General features: G+C 48.6%; 2 protein-coding genes across 2 annotated transcripts; both read left to right on the top strand.

The window, feature by feature from the left end:
- The first annotated feature begins 927 nt into the window (after positions 1–927).
- LOC123817934 (GTPase IMAP family member 7-like) lies at positions 928–7,855 on the top strand. The gene is given in 3 exon segments (XM_045837714.1): positions 928–1,290; positions 4,721–4,951; positions 6,398–7,855. A coding segment is annotated over 1 exon segment (885 nt). The 5' UTR covers positions 928–1,290; positions 4,721–4,951; positions 6,398–6,437; the 3' UTR covers positions 7,323–7,855.
- Positions 7,856–12,791: 4,936 nt separating this feature from the next.
- Positions 12,792–19,433, top strand: LOC123818005 (GTPase IMAP family member 4-like). The gene is made up of 3 exons (XM_045837860.1): positions 12,792–12,859; positions 14,666–14,737; positions 17,633–19,433. The coding sequence occupies exons 2-3, from the start codon at positions 14,680–14,682 to the stop codon at positions 18,565–18,567; spliced, it is 993 nt and encodes a 330-aa protein (XP_045693816.1). The 5' UTR covers positions 12,792–12,859; positions 14,666–14,679; the 3' UTR covers positions 18,568–19,433.
- Positions 19,434–20,960: the final 1,527 nt, after the last annotated feature.

Here is a 20,960-nt window from a genome sequence, read left to right as displayed (position 1 = left end):
TGTGGGGCTGCCCAGGGCCCTGTGCTGAGAGGGGCCCCTCACGTGGGTCAGGGCTCTGTCAACAATGGCATCCTGAAATCTTCTGATGTTTAAAGAATGGGCTTGGCATTTGCTGTGTGTGAGCCAGACCCTGTGAATTTCAAAGCTGGTCCTGCTGTGTGGCACTATTGGAACCAGGAAACTGTTACCTGGCCCTTCACGGTGACCGAGTCATTAGCACCAATAATTGGTCCAATGCTCTGGACCAATGACAAGTCATGAACACCCTCATTTCCAAATCTTGCTGCTTCCCTCCATGGGCAGCCACCCCATTGTCCCCTACGTCCTGCCACATTGGGTCCTCTTAGTACCTACCCGAAATCTTAAGAATTGACCAATCAAATTTCTCTATCTGTTGGACCAAAATGTATAATAAAAATTAATATTTAATGATGATGCAGCAGATAACTGGAACATCGTGTCCACCATGAGAGCTTTGACAGCCCACCTCTCACTGGATAGCAGTCCTGGAGCCTGTGGCATCTGTCTGCTGGCTGAATCTCACACAGGTGCCTCCTTCTGGGCCTGGGGTGGGGGAAGACAGAAAGGGTGGGAGGGGAATTGGGTCTGCTCCCTGGGAGCATCTGTACCTGTCAGACCCTGGGGCACGTTCCAGCTGGCAAGGGCCACATGAAAACACCAGAGGGGCTGTGTGGTCACAGAGACTTTTCCCCAAACCCCCTTCTTCTCTTCCTCATGGCTCCTAGTGGTGTAGACCCCTTCACCTCTGCACCTGAGTCCTGTAATTTCTGAATGAGGAACTGAGACCCTCCTGAAAGACTGGACTCAAAGCCCACAGCAGACAATCACTAGGAGTAGTTCCCGAGGAGCTCCAAGTCACCTGCCTGACTTCCTCCTTTCAGAATCACCCCGCTGTTGCCCACTGCACAGCAAAGATGACCAGACGCTGGACTGGGCTTTCTGGGCAAGACTTGGGTCATTTAATAAGGGTGTTTGTGATCCACCGCCATCATCCAAAATCCTGAACATAGCTCTGGAAATTCTGGTGTGGGAGCGGGCACATCAACCCAAGCTTGGAATTTGGCAAAACTGAAGCACCACCAAATTACGGGACACTGTTTTCTGTCTCTTTAAAAGCAAACAGGTCCTCTGCTGGCCCCACCCAACCTCAGCTTCCTGGCTCAGCGCTTTCAAGGGTGCGAACTCTCTCCTCACAGTTAAAGCACAAGCAGCAGCTGAAAGAGCTCCGTTGGAGAAGACCCGGGAACTCCTCAGCGGGTTGAAGGGAAGGTGAGCCTGGCTGAGACCCAACTGAGCCATAGGGCTGGGAGGGCAGTGGGGCCAGGGCAGGTGCAGGGGGTGGTTCTGGTCTGAGGAGGCACCAGGCACTGTGCCAGCTGCACAGTGGGACAAGTGTGCTGTCAGAAGGTAGTGGTGGGGGGCAGGGAGGAGAGTAAGGGGCTGTGTTATTGGCATAATGTCCTGAGTGTCATATGGACAGACCACATGTGTGTTGACAGGGGTGCCTTCATGCGTTTGCTGGTGTGATGGACCCTGGTGCTGCTGCTGAGCTTTCCTCCCCCCTTGATGGGAAACTTGAGTGTCCCCGGGGCAGGTGATCAGGGCTGACTGCCATGTAGAGACCAGGCCGTCCAAGTGCCTCTGTCCACTGCCAAGATCAAGATCCCAGGCCGTGTGGTGGCCCTCCAGGGGTGGCCCTCATCCCTGGTGGCAGAGGAATCTAGGACTCAGGGTCCATCACTCGGCAGGGAGAAGCCAGGGCCCCAACGAGTGTCATGGGCGGTGAGGAGGATCCCAGGGCAGTGCAGGAGGGCTGTCATGTGGGAGCAGTGCAGAGAACCCCCAGTTTCCCCTGCCCAGGTTAGTGTTCCTTCAGTTCTGGGTTCTGGGAGAGAGGGGATGCCTGTCCCTGCCCGCTCCCTGTCCAGCTTGACTGGTGAGATTTTAGAGCTGGGGCCAAGAGGGAGTCAGGGCTCACTCCCCACTGTGGGCCCTGGTCAGGGGAAAGGCGGGAGTCAGGGGGACTTTCAATGGAATCCGTGCACTGCCCAGTGCCTGTGAGCACCGTGACCTTGAGCAAGTGTCTCAACATTTTTGAGCCACATCATGTCCTTATTTTAAAAGTGAGCATAACAGCCCCAGCCAGGTTGCCCAGTTGTTTGAAGTGTCTTCCTATACTCCAGAAGGCTATGGGTTCGATCTCCGTCAGGGCATATACATAGGTTGTGGATTCAGTCCCCAAGTGGGGCACGGGCCGGGTGCAACCAATGTTTCTCTCTCACATGGACATTTCTCTCTCTCCTCTCTTTTCTCTCTAAAATCAATGACCATATTCTTGGGTGAAGATAAAAAGTCAGAATAATAAAATGAGTTTCCTTGCCAACTCTTTCTGGGGAGTAAATGAGATAATGCAAAAATATTTATCTGGGTGCTTGCTACAGAGTGTTCAGTAGTGGTGATCCTACACACAGACCAAATTTTTAGTTGTGGAAGTTTTGACTGTTTCCTGATAAAGGGAAGAGTAGAGGGAACTTCGACCTGAACCAAGCTTCAACAGTCACCCTCTGATGCCAGTCTGGTTTCACCCGTAGACTCGCCAGTCCCTCCCCGCCCCACAGCGTTTGGAAGCAGGCGTCAGATGTTGCTTCTGTTTACCAGTGAATATTTGAAACCACTGAAAAATATTGCCATCCTCAGACTTCAAAAAGCAACTACAATTTTTTTTAAACAGAGTGAATTTTTAAAAAAGAGTTTATTTATTTTTAAAGACAGGGGAAGGGAGGGAGAGAAAGGGAGAGAATCATCAATGTGTGGTTGCCTTTCACATGCCCTACTGGGGACCTGGCCTACTACCCAGGCATGTGCCCTGACTGGGAATCAAACCAGCGGCCCTTTGGTTCGCAGGCAGGTGCTCAATCCACTGAGCCACACCAGCCAGGGCAGCAACTAGAGTTTTTAAAAAACTGTTACCACCTGTGTTCAGACTTTACTGATTTTCTCATAATTTTAAAAGTTGTTTGAAGTAGGATCCAAATAAGATCCATAAATGACAACTGTTTCATATCTCTTAAATGTAATTTAATATGTCCGTTTCCAGCTTCCCTGTTGCTTTCTGGGAGATTTCTCTGGGTAAGAAAGGGGGGTGTCTTGTCCAGTAGAGTCGGGCGGTGTGTGTTCTGTCAGTTCCATCAAAGGTGTCAGCTCTCCTGCTCCTCCCGTTACAGCGTCCTTGTGAATTTCTGTCTAAGGAGAGGCCTGGTCAGGTTCAAGGTGGACTGATTTTGGGGGGAACACTTCACAGGTGCAGCAGTGAACTCCCGTCAGAAGGCCCATGACATCTGGTTGTCAGTCTGTCTGTGACATTAACTGACACTAATGGCTGCCTTAGTCTCATTAAGGGTCACAAGTGATGACACTCAAGTGCTGTCATCCCTTCCTCCTGTGTTGGGTGGAATAATCCTGGGAAAAGAAGGCTCCCCTCAAGCTCTCTCTCATTTCCATGAGGAGCAGGTGTGTGAGAGACACAGATGAACGCCTGACTCTTCCCCTTTGTGTGTCCATGTGCAGAGCAGGGGGATGCTTTCTAGCAGATGCCCCAGAGATAGAAGGGCCACTTTGAAGAAGGCATTGCTATGACCCCATGGATTTCAACATGTTTGATGCCTTTGCATTCACTGGAATTATTATCGGTGCTCAAACTGTCCCATACAGGTCCAGTTGGATTCTGCTGCAGTGGCCCTCAGTCCCTGTGATGAGATGCTAGTGAGTGGTCAGCACACCTGGACTCTCTGGTGGACAAGGGCATGTGGGCCCCATGCACATGTGTCCTGCCCCACCCTGGAATTGGTGCTTTCTCCTCCGAGCCCTGACCTTTGGTGGGAAGTGAGCTGGGCTCTGAGGGGGCCCACTGTCACCAGGCTTATTTGTGTCTGTGTGCCTTTCCAATGGGCTTCACACTACACACACACAAGCAACTAAGATGAGGATTTTTTAGAACAAATGGAGATCTTTTTTCAGGTTTTGCATTTTTGGTGATTTAAGTTTGTTTTTTTTGGTATATGGAACTTACTAGAGATGAACAATGAAATGACTGCATTTCCAAGTTTCTCAGACCAGTTCCTTATGGCGCAGTTCATCCACCTCACAAAATACCATTAGATTTGTTTGTTTCATTTGCTTTTGACATTAGTATTTTAAAGTATAATTTTTGGTGTGTAATTATGTAAACTACCTTCCTGGTTTCAAGATCAAACCTATGAAATCTACATGCACCCAGGACACCCGACTTCGAGCCCCTGTCCCTGCCCCCCCACCCTGTCTCTCCCATCCCCGCACAGGAAACTTCTGTGTCGGGTTAGTTTTCAGATTATCCTGCTGTTGCCTTTTCATATATGTGAATGATGTGCCTGTTATAGTTTATAGATGATGTTCACATCCCCCTTACCGGAGAGATGGTAGGTGAACTCCACATTATTTCCTTCCCCTGGTGGTAGACACCCTGGCGGTCTCCCTGCTCTGGTGCAGGGAGACACTTCTCTGTCCTTTTCACATCTGGCCAGGTGTTCCCGGTGTGGACACACCTTAGTTCATTCAGCCCGTCGTCTACTGGTGGCCAGTTGATAGGATTTTGTTTTTTGGTGCTGAAAGTAATGATGCAAAAAAGAGCCTTATGTATGACTTTTGCTGTAATTTTTGTCAGCAAAGTTCAGGGACATAAGCTGAAACTGGGGATTGGTAACAGGAGGGAAGGTGCCCGTGGACTCTACAAGGTATTGTGGCTTCTGCTCTGAGGGGTTGGACTGTGGTTCCCTGCTCCCCAGCGGTGCAGAGGAGGACCTGCTGCCCCCGCCCCCTCCGGCTGACTCTCAGCACAGTCTGCAGTTCTGCCAGACCTGGAGGGGACAAACAGCATCTCACCTTGGAAATAGAGGTATCATTTAAAATTATTTTATTTAGTTATATTATTTTTGGTTTTGATGTATTTTTCTCTATTATGAGTGTATGCTACTGTCTTTGGATATATTCAAGGCACATTTAAATTTCCTCTGAATGTTTATTTCCACCTCTTACTCCACTTTCTGTCAAGGTGTTGAATTTTAGTTCCCGTGCTTTTCGACATTCTTTGTATAACAGGGAAATTCACCCCCTTGATGTAAGTTGGAAACTTTTTTTTCCTTAGTTTGACATTTTTGCTTTAATTTGTCTCTGGTGTTTCTTGTCTCACATTATGTGTGTGAGTTTTTTGTTATCAAACTTATTAGTCCTTTTCCTTACTCTGTGTCAGATCTTAGAAATATTTTTCATACCCCTCGGATACAAAGAATGTATCCATGTTGTTTGTGTTATGGCTGTGGGTTCACTTTTCCATGTAAACCTGGAACGTAACTGAACCTGAGTGGCGTGAGGCAGTGGAGGCAGTTCCCTGGCTCCTGTGTGGTCACCGTGCGCCCACAGTTGCTCTATTGCCCACCTCTCTCCCTGTCGATGTGAGATGCGGCCTCGTTTAATCTATGGTAGCATTGTAATTAAATGGAATGTAAATGGATACAGTATGAATAATTTGGCCTATTTCTGAATTTTCTGTTTGTGTTTCCCTGTTCTCTCTGTTCGTGCACCAGCCCCGTTCGGCTGTAATTACAGAAACTTCGTGTTTGACTCCTGGTACAGCTGGTCCTCCCTCCTTATTCCTTTTCTTGGCAGCACTGAAGAAGTTTCTTTTTTCTTTGTTCAAATCACCTTTATAATCCATTGTTTTAACTATAAAGAAATATTTATTAATTGCATTTTTATGAAATGTTTTAACCATGAGTCAGAGTTGAATCCGGTCAAATGTCTTTTCAGCATCCGGGTAGTTTTCTTCTTCATCTAATAATGGGATGTGTTGTAAGAATTTTATCATGTTGAACCATCCTAGTATTCCTGAAGTAAATCCCTCTTAACTATGGTGTGTACTTTTTAAAGTATGTAATAATATATCTAAGACTTTGTATTACTATTTCCAAATGAGAGACATCTGTAGCTTTATTTATTGGCGAAATCTTGGTTAGCCTTTGGGATCAATATTATACTTGATTCTCAGAAAGGCCTGAAACTTTTCCTTCGTTTGTGTGTGATCAGGGACAGCTCAGGGAGCACTGAGAGAGCAGAGCTGTTAAGGAGTAGGTGTGCTCCTCTGGGAGAGACCTGGCCCCGGATCTGGCACTCCTTTGTGGGGAAACTCTTATTTCCTCTGTAGCAATTGACCCCTGCCATCTCTCTGTTGTCCCTGGGATCAATATGTATAATAGAGTAGTACAAATTTTCAATGAAAGGCAGAGAGTTGGAATGGTCTCCACTTGCCTAAGCTGACCCCTCCTCATCTCTTTCCCCTCCTCAGTGTCTTGCAGGAAGCTGCACCCAGATTCTCTTGAACCAGCATGGCCGGCCTTCAGGACAACACTCTGAGGATTGTTCTGGTGGGAAAAACTGGATGTGGGAAAAGTGCAACAGGAAACACCATTCTTGGGAAAAGAACATTTGATTCTAGAATTGCTCCCGGGTCTGTTACCGAGAAATGTCAGAAAGAAGAGAGGGCCTGGAAGGGGAGGAAGCTTCTTGTTGTGGACACCCCCGGGCTCTTTGACACTGAGAAGGCGCTATCGACCACCTGTAGGGAAGTCAGCCAGTGTGTCCTCTTCTCCAGCCCTGGGCCTCACGCCATCATCCTGGTTGTACCTCTGGGCCGCTTCACGCAGGAGGAGCAAAGAACAGTAGAATTGATCAAGGTCATCTTTGGGAAGTCAGCCATGAAGCACATGATCGTCTTGTTCACTCGGAAAGAAGAATTGGAAGGTTAGGAGCTCAGTAGCTTTTTAGAAAATGCAGATGAACGCCTAAAAACCATTATGAGGGAGAGTGGGAATCGCCGCTGTGCCTTCAACAACAGAAATGCAGACGAGGCTGAGAAGGAAGCTCAAGTGCAGGAGCTGGTGGGGCTGATCGAGGCAATGGTGCAGGAGAACGGAGGGGCTCACTTTTCGGATCCCATCTACAAGGACACAGAGAAAACATGGAAACGTGTGGAAGAGTCACTGAACAAAATTGCTGCTGAACGAGCACATAAGGAAGAAAAGGTAAAAGAGAAATATGATCGAGGAGAGATATCAAAGCAAGAAATGGAGAAACAAATGGCATCCATAAAGGAGGAATATGAACACAAAATGAAAATTGTAAGGGAAGAAGGTGAAGCAAATATATTTAAAAGTATTTTCAAACGGATTTTTGGTATGCTTTCAAATATATGGCATAGGTTCTGTAACTGATGCAAATTTTATTTTTTCTTCTTAATTACTGTGATTTGTCAATGTGGTAGATTGTATTTTCCAAAGATGGCTATAATGATATCCACTACCCCAGCTCTGCTTCTTGTACTCTGCGCTGTTGCTCCTTCTGTTGGGTGATGGGGACTGTGTCCCCTCCTTCAAATTCCATGGACTCTGTGACTGCTTTGATGAGTAGTGGCTGGTCTGACTTCTGAAGTTAGACGGGGACAGTGTTGCCTTGCTCTCTGGGGTACCTGCCCTCAGAACGTGGCCCCCGTGCTGTGAGGAAGCCCATGTTGCCCATGGAGAGGCCCCAGGAAGAGGACTGGAATCCTGGCCCCGTCCCCTGCCTGCTCTTCCATCTGCCAGTGAGACCACCTGCCAGCCGTGCAGGTGTGGGCACAGGGCGGTGGGCTCTCCAGCTACCAGCAGAGCCGCCTCAGGGGAAGCTGCAGACAGCAAAGCTGGGCCATCCCCACCCCATCCCGCCCAGTTTGTAGATTCATGAGAAAAATAAATGATGCTGTTTCAAACCACTAAGCTTCGGGCTGGTCTGTTGTGCAGCGACAGCTCCCCAGAGCATCCTCCCAGCTCGTTCCCCCACCCCCAGAGTGCCAACGCAGGTAAGGAGTGACTGAATGGGCACAGTCAGGCCAGAATACACTGTGCAGAGTTCAAAAACTGAATTTAGGGAAATCAAATGAAAAGCCTGTGTGTGCCACGTGTCAGCTCCTCTGGTGGTGCTCGTTTTCTCCATCCACGTCTACGACCCGGTGGTCAGTGAAGCAGCAGGCCTCTCCAGCAAGACGGTCCTGTGGTCCTTGGCGGACTGGAAGGTGCTAAACCCTCTTGTTGCTTTTCTCTCTTTTCTTATTAATTTACCATTCTAACGTAAAATGTCCCTGACTAACTTAAAAATACATTCTGTGCCAAATATTTTTCCTTTGCCTCTGTAGATCCACACTTTTCCCCCCTTCACCATAGCTCTGTGCCCCAGGAGGCTGACCTACATGGGCCACGTTGTTACTGAATTCAGAGGGTTCTCCACTTGGCGAGTTCCTTTCAATGACGAGAAATGGTTGTCACAACGTGGTCTTATTTACGTGTAGCAAGTGAAGGAGATGGGGGATATACATTCCAAAATTCTCTCTCTCAGCCCTGGCTGGTATGGCTCAGTGGACTGAGTGTCAGTGGGTGAACCAAAGGGTCGCCACTTCGATTCCCAGTCAGGACACATGCCTGGGTTGCAGGCCAGGTCCCTGGTGGGGAGTGAGTGAGAGGCAACCACACATTGATGTTTCTCTCCCTCTCTTTCTCCCTCCCTTCCCCCTCCCTTCCCCTCTCTTAAAATAAATAAATAAAATCTTTAAAAAAAACCCAAACCAAAATTCTGTCTCACAGAAGGGAGGCGGAGCCAGTGCTTATGTGTGCTCACTGGTTAGTGCCACATCGGCTTCCTCTTTGCAGTTGGCTGCACTTACCTGGGGGGCTCCTGCCAAGCGTGTCCTGCTTACAGGTGGTCTGCAGACACTGCGCTGCTGTGAACATGTGGCGAGAACAGCGCTGAGTGAGAGGGGCCCCGACCTGAGGCCCCTGTCCTGTCTGTCCACGTCAGTGGGCTCCCTGGGTCTCTGAGTCTTGCTGGGCTCCTGCCAGTAGGAAGTCGAGCAGGAGACCTCTCAGGGTAGGAAAGTGAGGTCAGGGTATTTGCTCTCCTGCCTCCCTCCCTGCAAGGTCATCTCTGACCTGTTGCAACACGAAGCCATGGTTATAGCTCCTCTACCCATCCCCACTTCTGGATTCCAGCTCTCCTTTACCCCCTCAGGGTTAGGGTGTCATTTCCTCACTGCTACCAGCATTGTCCCTTGTCACTTGCATACCCTGTGTCACTGCCTATAGGAAACCCCCGCATTTGACTCTCCCCCAAGTACATCATTAGAGGGATTGATCCATCTGAGCAATGCCCATGGTCGCTTCTCTTTCAGACACACCCTGATCTTTATTGTTGTATTTGTAAAACATCCCCTCCAGTGCTTTCTGACACCAGAAACATTCCTCCCAAGAGCTGAACTCTCTGTCATAATCTAAGCAGAATAGTTTGTGTTCATACCTGATGAGTACGCTAATTTATCACATTTACTAAATCACATGAGGATACAAGTCAGTGCCCTAAGGGATCTGACCCCCAGCCCAGGGGGTCAGTGGTTTGGGTCCTGGGGTTCTGGGTGTAGAAGTTTGTTCCTGATTTTGGGAATTGCTGTCTTACCTGTGTTTTCTTTCACGTGGGACTGCAGTGGTGCTGTGGCATCTGCGAGAGCAGCCACCAAACAGGCCACCTTCGAGCTCGTGAAGCTCCTTCTGCCCTCTCAGTGCCCACTGCAGAAGAACAGGGGTATGTGTAATTGTAAGGGTGGTCAGCAGGGTGGGGTGCCAGTGACAGGTGGGACAAGGGTCTCAGCTTGGGCACTTCCTCCTAGACGCTAAATTGTCGCACTGTGTTGAGCAGAGGAGCTGAAACGGGAAGAGCTTGACCTGGGACGTGACTGATAGGTGAGCCGCTGCAAAGAGGGGCTCAGCGTGGAACTGCCAGGACAGTGGGTGTGAATGAAGGCGGAGCCTCCCCTGGGAGAGGCTGAGCTTTGGAAATCATTCCTCTGTGTCCTTCACTTGTCACTTGTGAAAGTGACAAGTAACACTTGGCATGTTTCTTCCATCAAGGCTGGTGTCCCTTTGGCTCCGGGTGTGGAGTGGTGAATCCACTGTGTCTGTTATACTAGGATGGTCATGGGAAGAATGTGACCTCCAGTTGACCTGAAAGGTAGACCCCAGATCCCTGCCCCTTCAACACATCCTCAGAATGTGTGGCAGCTTCCCAAGAGCTGCACCAGGGACACAGCCTTGAGAGAGTGACATGTTTTTGAGACCATCTGGATGGTGCAGGTGACTAAGCCCAGCCAAGGGATCTATATACACTTTTCAGATGTGGCAGGTGCACAAAATATTTGTCTTGGGGACCACCTACGACAAGCCCTGTAAGTTCCCTGGCTCATTAATCAGCCACCTCCCATCTGCAGTGGTCTGCTGCTATCCAGGGTCTCTCCCCACACCATGGGAAGCCTGCCTTCAGATTACTCCTGGGAGGTTTCAAACCAACATGTGTTTTTAAAAGAGCAGTCTTGCCCTGTCTGGTGTGGCTTGGTGGATCTTACACCGACCTGCGTGAACCAGCAGGTCACTGGTTTGATTCCCAGTTAGGACACATGACTGGGTTGTGGGCCAGGTCCCTAGTAGGGGTGTGTGACAGGCAAGTACATGTTCATGTTTCTCTTCCTCTCTTTCTCCCTCCCTTCTCCCCTGTCTAAAAATAAACAAATAAATTAATCTTAAAAAAAAGAAAAGAATAAGAGCAGCCTCATCTACGTTTATAAATAAATGTGAAAAACAGAGTGCCTACACCAACAGTGCTCAAGTTCTTCCTCCTAAAAAGCATGTTGATTTTCTAAGATTCTTCCTAAACTGGGATTTGGAGTCAACAAAGGGCTCAACAAGTGGTCATGTTGCACAAAATTGCCAGCATCTCCTGCTCCGGATCTGAGGCCTCAGCTCTGAGTCAGCGTCTCAGCCCCTCATGTGTTCTGCATATTCAATTGTATGCTCACCACCCGAAGTCAAGTTCTCTTCCATCATCGTGTGTTTGAGCCCTTTCTCCTCTTCTCTCCTCCCCCTCCCCACATCCCCTCTGGTAACCACCAAATTGTCGTATCTGTGAGGATTTCTTTGTCTGTTTTTCTTGTTTGTTCTCTTGTTGCTCACTGTTTGATATCCCACCTTTGAGTGAAATTATAAGCTTTTCATCCTTTTGCCTCTGACTCATTTTGCTTGGCACGATTCTCTCAAGATCCATGCATGTTGTTGCAAATGGCAGTATTCCATCCTTCCCGTGGCTGAGTGTGTTCTGTTGAGTACATGGGCCACATCGTCCTGGTCCAGTCAGACATCAGATGGCACTTAGATTGTTTCCATGTCTTGGCTACCATGAATAAAGTTGCAGTGAACATAGGGATGCATATATATTCTTTTTTTTAAAAATTTTATTTTAATCATTGTTCAAGTACATTTTTCTGTCCTTTTCTCCCCCCAAAAAGATTTTATTTATTTACTTTTAGAGAGAAGGGAAGGGAGGGAGAGAGGGAGAGAAACACCAGTGTGTAGGTGCCTCCTGATCTCCCCCAACGGAGGACCTGGCTGGCAACCCAGGGATGTGCCCTGACTGGGAGTGGAACTGGTGACTTTTTGGTTGCAGGCTGGTGCTCAATCCACTGAGCCACACTAGTCAGGGCACATTTTACATTTTTAAAAAGGTATGAAATATGGCCATTGTTCACATATCTTTTTTGCACACTCCAAGTCACATATGTGCATTATCATAAGAAAAGCACTTCTTAAGTAATTTGTTCGGGTGTTGATGCTGTCTCACTCTGGATCAGTGGCTGACTTTTCCTCTGCAGTTTTCAAGAAGAGTCCCTGCAGTTTATTTGGACATTTGAGAGGGGCCTGCACATCCAAGAGAGTGGACAGTGTGGGACCAGGTTCCTCCGAGTGGTAAACATCGGAGCGAGGCAATGGTGGGCTGACGTTGCCCCGGAGGACCTCTGAGGGGCTCCAGGCTGAAAGGGGGGCTCAGGCGGGCTCTCCAGAGGGCACCGAGATTTTTCTTGCTTCTGGGGGTGGGCCTGTAACACTGTGAACTTTCGTGTTAGAACTGCTCTTGCTGTGTCCCATAAATTTTGGGTTTTTGTGTCTTCACTTGCATTTGTCTCGGGGTATTGTTTGATTTCTTCCTTAATCTCATCATTAACCCATTTATTCTTTAGTAGCCTGTTATTCAGTCTCTGTGTATTTGTGTGCTTTTCTGGTGGGTTTTTTTTGTTCTTGATTTCTAGTTTCAAACTATGGAGGTCAGAGAAGATTTTTGTTATGATTGCAATTATCTTAAATTTATTAAGACTTGCTTTGAGTTCCAAAATGTGCACTATCCAAGAAAATGTTCCATGTGCTTTGGAAAAAACTGTGTGTTCTGTTGCTCTTGGGTGAGGTGCTCTGGACACATTCATTACATTCATGGGGTCCAGTGTATCGTGGAAGGCCGCTATTTCCCTGCGGAATTTCTGTCTGAAAGACCCGTCGTTGATGCCAGTGGGGTGCAATACCCCACCATGACTGCAGTGCTGTTCATCTTTCCCTTGCTGTCGGCCCCTGTTTGCTTCACACACACAGGGGTCCTGTACTGACTGCATAAACGCTTACATGGGAGTTTAAGCCTCCTGCTGGGCTGACCCTGTTGACAGAACAGGACAGCCTTCTTTGTCTCCAGCACAGCGCTAGTTGTACAGCCTACTTTCTGTGCAGAGCCCTCTCGCATGAGTCACTGTGGACAGCTCCTCCCCTCACTTCCTCTCTCCTCTTCCTGGTCCTCAGTGTCCTCACTCAGCTCAGCCCTCAAAGTCAGAAACCGGAGCAGGACGCAGATTTTGCAGGTAGAGGAACGTGGGTGATCCTGTGCATGTTTGGGGGAGAGGCAGGGAAATGTGGGATGTGGAGCATCGAAGTCCCCTCCCCCGGGATCCGAGTTAAACCTCCCATCAGACTTGCTCTCAGTGCAGATTTCTCCTTGCTTTCTGTGTCCTGTCTCTGCTGACTGACTCTGGGCTGTGACCTGCTGTAAAGGCTGAGCCCTGCACATTGACCACTCTTATAGGTTTGCTGCTTAGAGGATATTTGTATGAATAAATGATTCCTTTGATCTCTTACAGAATTTATAAATAAACTTGAAGCTTTCCGGGGTGGAGCTGGGTGAGCGGGCAGATTGGGCTCTGAGGGCAGCTGGTGGGTGAGGGGCGCAGGGAGCCATCAGAAGCAGGGCTGCCACACCCAGGACCAACTGTGACTCTGTGGCCAAAGCTGATTTCTCAAAGTGCTGGGTTTCTCTTCTCAGTTTGCAAGAAGGGTTTTCTCCTCCCGCACTCTAAGGGATAAAGACAGAAGTCCTCTTTCCAAAGGAGCGTCTGTCTATCTAACTGTGTTTCAAGTGTGTATTCAATGGCTCCTATCAGAGGAGCCTGCCCTTCCGAATTCGAATTTTCAGCCTGTCTCAGGCAAGGTCTCCTCCACTCCCAGTTCTTGAAATGGCTCTCCCCTCTGCCAAACGTGTGTAGGCAGAAAGGAGACAAAATATTTACAATGAAATACCATGCTCCTGTGACACTAAGCATTGATGAATAAAGAAAGGGTAACCTTTTTCTCAGATACAGGCTGCACATCAAGGAAGCAACAAGCAGAGGGAGTTTTGATCAATTTATTTATTTAACAAATATGTGTTGTGAAGAACTCTGTGTCCAGTAATGTGTCCCAGTCATAAGGGAATACAAGACTGGACACTCCCCTGGAGGGTCCATCATCACGAAGCTTACAACTGACCAGGACAGAGTAGAGAGAGCAGATGCAGAACTTCTGAATGAAATGTGTGCTCCAGGGGGGCCCCTGAGGGCACTGGGAGAGCCAATGGCAAGGGGACCTCAGTGTAGCTGTCCTGTGGGTGGTGACGGTGTTGGGGGCAGAGGTGTTGGAGAAAAAGAATCAAGGTGTAGTTTTAAAAATAGTCTGATTGTAGAGGTGAAGTGAGACTGAGGATGAGATGATTGGTTAGGGGCTGTGACTGGGAAACCAGTCCCAGTGGCCTGACTACATCTGTGGTGGGAACAGGGACAATTCTACATGTTTTGGAGGTCAAGTCCGTGGGATGGATGAGCAAAACTAAGGAGAAACTTGCTGTAGATGATCCCATGACTCTGCAGGAGCCCTGGGCTGAAGGCTAAGGCCATCCATTGAAGGAGGGGGAAGGGAATGGGATCATCCCCATGACCTAAGGCAGGACCTGCTGGAGAACAGGGAGGTCAAGGGTTTCCTGGGGCCAGTTCTGTGTGAGATGCCTATGAACTTGCTCAGTGGAGAGGCTGAGAGGGATATGAAAGTTCAGACCTTTGGGGAGGGTCTAAGCTACAGACAAAGTTCAAATGACGGTAGAGCAACAAGTTACTGAGGGGAGAGGGGAAGGGTGTCCAGTGCCCAGAACCCGAGCTGAGGAGGCACCTGAAGCCTGTATGTTTGTGCAGAGGAAGAGCAGGAAGCAAAAAGGAGACTGACCAGGGGAGTGGAGCAGAAGTGCTGGGAAGGAGGAGAAGTCAAGTAGCCAGTCTAGGGAAGGAAGGGGCTGCTGGCTGCAGGAGGTTTGGTTTGCTGCTACTCTCCATTTTCTTGAAATGAGTTGTGTTTCTTATCCACAGGAACTCACAAGAAAATGGCAGCTCCATTGCACAGCTCAAGTTTCAGCATCAGTGAGCCTGGGACCAGCCATGGTGAGAGGGGGCTCGGGCTCCCCAGGCCAGGTTGAGGAGGGGACCTGGCGGGGGCTCTCCTGTCCTTTCTGCCAGTCCCCAATTGAACAAGACCCAAATACCCCCAACCCCATTTCTCATTTTGTCTCCATCGACTCTGCTCTTTCTTTTTCCTGGACCCTCCACCCAGGCCCCTCCTGATGTGGCATCACCAGTCAGAGGAAGAGAGGTTACAGTGTCCTGAGTGATCCAGGCTTGATGAGGGTTCTTGTCTCTTATTCCCTAACATGCGCACACAACCAGTAGGGCCAGCTGTAGCCTCTCTGGGTGTTTCTCTGTCCCTCTCTTCAGCCTCAGAGAGGGTTGGGAAGAAAGAACGTGAGAGTAATTGAGTTTTTATTTAGGTTCCTATGATTCAGATGATAGGTTCCTATCATCTCGGTCAGACATGATCATGTACACGGTGGTAAGTTAGTAGTTCAGTACAGAATTGAATAATCTTTTTTTTAATTAAATGTAATGGGCTAACGTTGGTTACTAGCACTATATAAGGTTCAGGTGTACAATCTTATTGCCCATCATCCATGTACTGCATCATGTGCTCACCACCCAAAGCCTTGTCTTCTCCCATCACCACGCATTTGACCCCCTTTACCCTGTCCACCCCCACCTCCCTTTCCTTCTGGTCACCACCATACTGCTGTCTGTGTCCATGAGTTTGTTTTGTTTTTTTCACCTGTGGCTTCCTATTTTATATCCCACAATGTGAGTGGATTCATATGGCTCTTTTCCTTTCTTCACGTGACTTATTTCATCTGGCATGATGGTCTCAATATCCAGCAACTGGATAATTTGGGATTGGGTAGCCCCATAGATGTGTCTGGTAGTCAGCACACTCTCATGCAGGCCAGGCTGATGATGATAAGTGGTCCTGCATCCTTCATCACTGAGCTGGCAAGTCCAGCCCATTCCCAAGGCAGCTGCAGGGCTCTGTGGGGCAGAAGGAGACAGCCAGCCCTGCGCATCCACACTTTTAGGACCCACTCTGGATTCATGCTCCTACTGCCCTCTTGTCCAGAACAAGTCACTCAAACACTCAGATTCAAGGGGTGGGAAATGGAGTCAGCATTCCTGGATGGAGCTACATATCCACATCCCGAAGAGGCACATGTCCCAGATGGGAACAGTCCGTGGCCACAGCAGCACTCTGTCACATAGATCACCACGTGCCCTCAGCATTGGCAAACTGCTCCAGGGTGGAGCTGGCCTGTGGTAGCCTTTTGTCTCACCTCCCAGGATTTTTCCACTCCCTGTGTGGTGACAGCTGATGCCCTTAGGGTGTCCCTAGGTGGTGCCTTCCACTCTGATGCTAACGGCACAGTGATCCGAACTCCCACCCACATTCCCCTTGTTGGTAGCCATCCTGTGTCCTGTGTTCTCAGCTTCTGGAAACTTACCCTCTCATCCCAGGATGCTGGTTATCAAATGTGGGAAACTCGCCCCCAGGGGTGGTTTGGCTACTCCCTGGATGAGCTACGGCTTCCCCACAGAGTGTGTGGAAGATGGGGAATTATTACTGATCTTGTGGAAGCCAGAGATGGGGTTTCTGCCAAATCTCTCCTCTGTTTGATGGATATTTTAAAATATCATTCCTACTCAAAATAGACAGAAAGGGGCCTACTGGAAATAAAGAGGCCACTCGGGGGACAGCTGAGGTATGGATGGTGATGTAGGTTGGGCTGGTATGATGGTTTCTACCTGGAGAGAGGCAGTCAGATTGTGGATGGAGGCAAGAGAACGTGCTGGTGGGTTGGATCTGGAAAGCAAAGGGAAGAGAGGAATCAAGGGAGATTTCTAGGCTTTTGGTCTGAGGGTCTGGGTGACAGTGATGATTTCTGTGAAAGGGAAATTCAGTCATTACTCCTGTCTCTAATGTCATCGGTGTGACTGGCATGGAGCAAAGACAGTGGTTGTGGTACAGGGTCCCTCCACAGGCCTCACACAAGGGCTGCCATGGAGGGTGTTCTTTCTCAGGAAAACAGGCCCTCAGGTGTGGTTGTCAGTGGTTTTGGAGTTATTTTGAAAACATTGTTCAGTTGGTAGGCTATACTGTTCTGTTATTAACCTCCAAGTTTCCTAGGAGGTAGGTGCACCTAACCAAGTGAGACTAAGAAAGTGTAATTTTACTGATGCTAATCTGTATGGGTAGTTATTATTATTATCATTAAGGTATCAAGGGATTTTATTTATAGCAACTCCAGGGACTTGTCAATACTTTCTAGTTGTAAGTCTTGAACATGTTAATTTAATATAGGAAAACGTCATTGGATTTCTACACAAGTTGTAATTTTAAGGAAGGTGTTTTGTGTTTCTGTGGGTCACAGTCCCTGACGGGAGGGCTGCATATGTGACATATAAGGGGACACTCCTTCTTTCTGCCCAGGTGCCCTGCTTGCCTGTGCAAGGAGGGAGGGCCTGAATTGCCCCCCTCCCTGGCTTCTTTATAGGTAGAAGAAAAGTTTCCTCTTGAATATGATGTGGGGGTGAGGGTATCTTCTGCTGTGATGTCCCACAGTCAGCTTTTGTGTCACTTGCTGCCTTGGCTTAGGAGGGACAGCACCTACAGTGGCTCAGAGCTCTCACTTACACCCTTGGGTGCCCTCCTCCATAGGCCCTAAGCAGCCAAAGGTCAGAGTGAGCAACCCAAGGGACTCTGGAGACGTCCCCGGGGTTTCCCAAGTCCTGCAGCAGCAACATGCAGCCCAGGGCTTCCTCAGAGCTCCTGTGAATGGAGGGGTCGCTCATGGAACAGGACATGAGCAGGCAACAGAGATGGGCACAGGTGGGAGTGGGTCCTGCAGGGGAAATGCTGGAGGTCAATCCTCACACTGTGGCTTTTGTTTCCTGATGTCCCAGGGCTTGGAAACCAAGACCCCAGAGAGTCACAACTGAGACTAGTCTTAGTGGGTAAGACCGGAGCCGGAAAAAGTGCCACAGGGAACAGCATCCTTGGGAAGAAAGCGTTTCATTCCACCATCGCAGCAAAATCCATCACCAAGGTCTGTGAGAAAGGGAGTAACACCTGGACTGGGAGAGAAATTGTGGTTGTGGACACACCTGGCCTTTTTGACACCGAGGTGCCGGATGCTGACACACAAAAGGAGATTGCTCGTTGCATCCTCCTGACATCCCCAGGGCCTCATGCGCTGCTCCTGGTGGTCCCACTGGGCCGGTACACAAAGGAACAGCAAGAGGCCACACAGAAGGTGCTGACGATGTTTGGTGCCACAGCTAGGAGATTCATGATTCTCTTATTCACCCGAAAGGATGACTTGGACGGCGTGGAGTTCTGTGATTACATAAAGGAAGCCCCAGAATTCATTCGGGAGCTGATGAAGGAGTTCAGGGATCGCCACTGTTTGTTCAACAATAAGGCAACAGGGGCTGAGCAGGAGGCCCAGAGGGCACAGCTGCTGGACCTGGTCCAGCGCATGGTGATGGAGAATGAGGGGGGATTCTACACTAACGAGATGTACCAAAGGGCCGAGCAGGAGATTCAGAAGCAGATCCGAGTGATAGAAGAGCAGTGCAGAGCTGAGCTGGAGAGGGAGAAGAAGCAGATAATAGAGGAGTATGAGGAGAAAATCAGAAACCTGGCAGATAGCCTGGAGCGGGAAAAGAGAAAGGCAGAAATGGAGAGGGAGGTGGCAGAAAGGGAAAAGCAGTATGTTTCCAGGCGACGAAATGCCAGGGGTGAAGTGGAGCGTCAGAATATGATACTCGACATCATCATGGGAGCTTTGAAAAATGCTAGGCTGCATTTTACAAGGCTGTTCAGATTTTCCGAATAAAAAATGAAAATCTGTCTCTATTTCCTGCACATTTCAGGGGTCCCTTCCCCACAGAACTCATTCCCCAAAGTCAGAGATCCCTGTTTCTGCCCCTCAGGCTCTCAGGACGAGGGAGGGCGGGAAAGTTCCCTGTTGGCCATTGGTGGGTGCTTGATTGACTTCACAGGGGAGGGACACGTGCCCACTCTGTCAAACTCCACAGCAGAATGTACGGATGCCCCCTGTGACCTGAACTCTTTCTCAGACACACAGAGGAATGGAGGAGGCCAAAGTCGGTGACCCCCAGCTTGCTCTGTTTATCCCCAGTAGCCCTTTCTCCTCCAGATTCTTTGTAGATTGGCAGATAATCTCTGTCTGTGCTTCTACTCCTTTTTGCCTCTACAGCCTCAAGGATTATTTCACCCATGTGGTTAGTGAAATCAATTCTTTGTATGAAGTAATCTATAAGTAGAGATGCCTATAGAATTCTTTCTGATGAACATGAACTTGTTGAATTACATTTTTATGAAAGGACTAAAATTGTTCCCTATCATTGGCCCCTGAAGTACAAAGACTGGTCTGAAAAACAGATCTCAGAACTCAGTGAAGTAAAATGGCAGAAAAGGTAAAAGACACAGATTCAACAGGCAAGAGAGCATCATTTGGAGTATTCAGATGTTTCTGTAGAAACTCTGTGACCAGTCTCAACTCGAGCATGTGCTGAATGACTAGTCCTCTCCTTTTCTTGGGAAGTCAACTGTAGCCACTGCACCTCCATCTCCCTTCACTGTGATGATTCCCTCCTGGGAGGGTGGTCCTTACACTGCTGCCCCACCCCCTGAATTGTTTGCTTACTGTTACTATAATAAAACTTCCTTCTTCTCTCATATGTGTGCAAAACTGGAAATCTGTTACCTTAGAAGAGGTCACTACTACTTCAAAGAGCACAGGGATGAATTTCACTTTTTGATAAAAGTTCAAGATGACTCTGGAGCTTGACCTGTCAACCCTCTAAGAGGCCTCTCCCTGTTTTTAACCCCTCTGCCCATCAACAACCACATTCTTCTCAGATTGCTTCATTAGCTGCCTATAGAAATTACATGTAACCAAGATTTCTGAGACCTTTACAGATTTCCTGGTTACAAATAAGATCCCGTCAACATATGGATAACAGTAGTACAAATCTATCCCTTCTCTCCTGTGGACTCCTACCCAAGTAATTTCTAGGATTTCTCAAAGCACATTTCCATGTTCAACCTGCACGTCCTGGTGGTCACACACCCAAATGAAACTTCGGTGGTCTGCCCAGAGAATGAACCCAGGGACCACAGTGCAGGTCAGGTCCAGTCACCACTGGCCAAAATGGAGAGAGGATGGTCTCATTCCTTTTTTTGAAGAGTAAACATAATATTAAGAAATGATTTCATATCCTGAAAGACACTGACTGCTTTGGCTTTGGCAGAGGAGGATAATTTATGAAGTGTCTCTTCCTCTTGGGTTGCAGGATAAGCCCTTCCTGCTTCCAGATGGAAAGCCATCAGCTCGGTACAGCAATGCCTGGTGCTGCCTGGGGGACCCCTGCCTGTGACTTCCAAAATCTCAGTGATGAAGCTAAAGGCTATAGAAAGTTCCATACGTGCTGCTCCTGTGGGGCCAGAGACAGAGCTGAATTGCAGTTCTGGGTGACCTGGACATGACGGACAGAGGACAGTGGCACATGACTGAGATCCCTGAGGGAAGAACCAGCGGGGAGGAGCTCAGAAAGTTCTTCTAAGAGCAGCAAGGACTTGGTGCTGGGGAAGTATTCCACGAGCCAAATTGGTTCACCAACTCTCCAAACGGTGAGGGGAGAAATATTTTGTGAGGGTCTGGTGGACACCAGGGACTTGGTACAAAGTGGGGAGGAAAGAAAATGAACACTTTGTTCCAAGCACACCAGCATCTGACAGGCGAGTGCTATGGGTGTCTTGGATGAGATGGAGACGTTTCCATAGGAAGGTCAGCTAGAAAGTGAATTCTCACGTGGACTATCCAGCTGTGCTGACTCCTCTGTCCTACACGTGGCAGCACAGGTGGTCCTGCTGTGTTCTCTGCATCACAGGGAAGGGGCCAGGGAATGTTCTTCATTGGCCCATTGGTGATCGGTCCCCGTCAGGGTCTGCCCCTGCAGTCTGAAGCAGATGCTCCCACCATGAGGGACTGGTGCCAAAGGGCGATTCAACTTCTCATCTGACAGGTTCAAAATAGTTGAACAAACCTATGCCCCCCATTGAATTTTCCTCCCTGAGTTTACAACATTCTTCGTAGATTTTGGGAATTCTTTAGGGCATACAATATTATTTGGGCAGATGTCTTATATCTCACTTCCCCCACAGCTGTAAATAAAAGCACTTGGAAATGTGGCAGGTGGTGGG

This window comes from Phyllostomus hastatus, unplaced genomic scaffold (genome assembly GCF_019186645.2).
Source record: "Phyllostomus hastatus isolate PE091 unplaced genomic scaffold, TTU_PhHast_1.1 phas_contig_244, whole genome shotgun sequence".
Classification (NCBI taxonomy): domain Eukaryota; kingdom Metazoa; phylum Chordata; class Mammalia; order Chiroptera; family Phyllostomidae; genus Phyllostomus; species Phyllostomus hastatus.
This window is presented reverse-complemented; position numbering and strand designations above follow the sequence as displayed.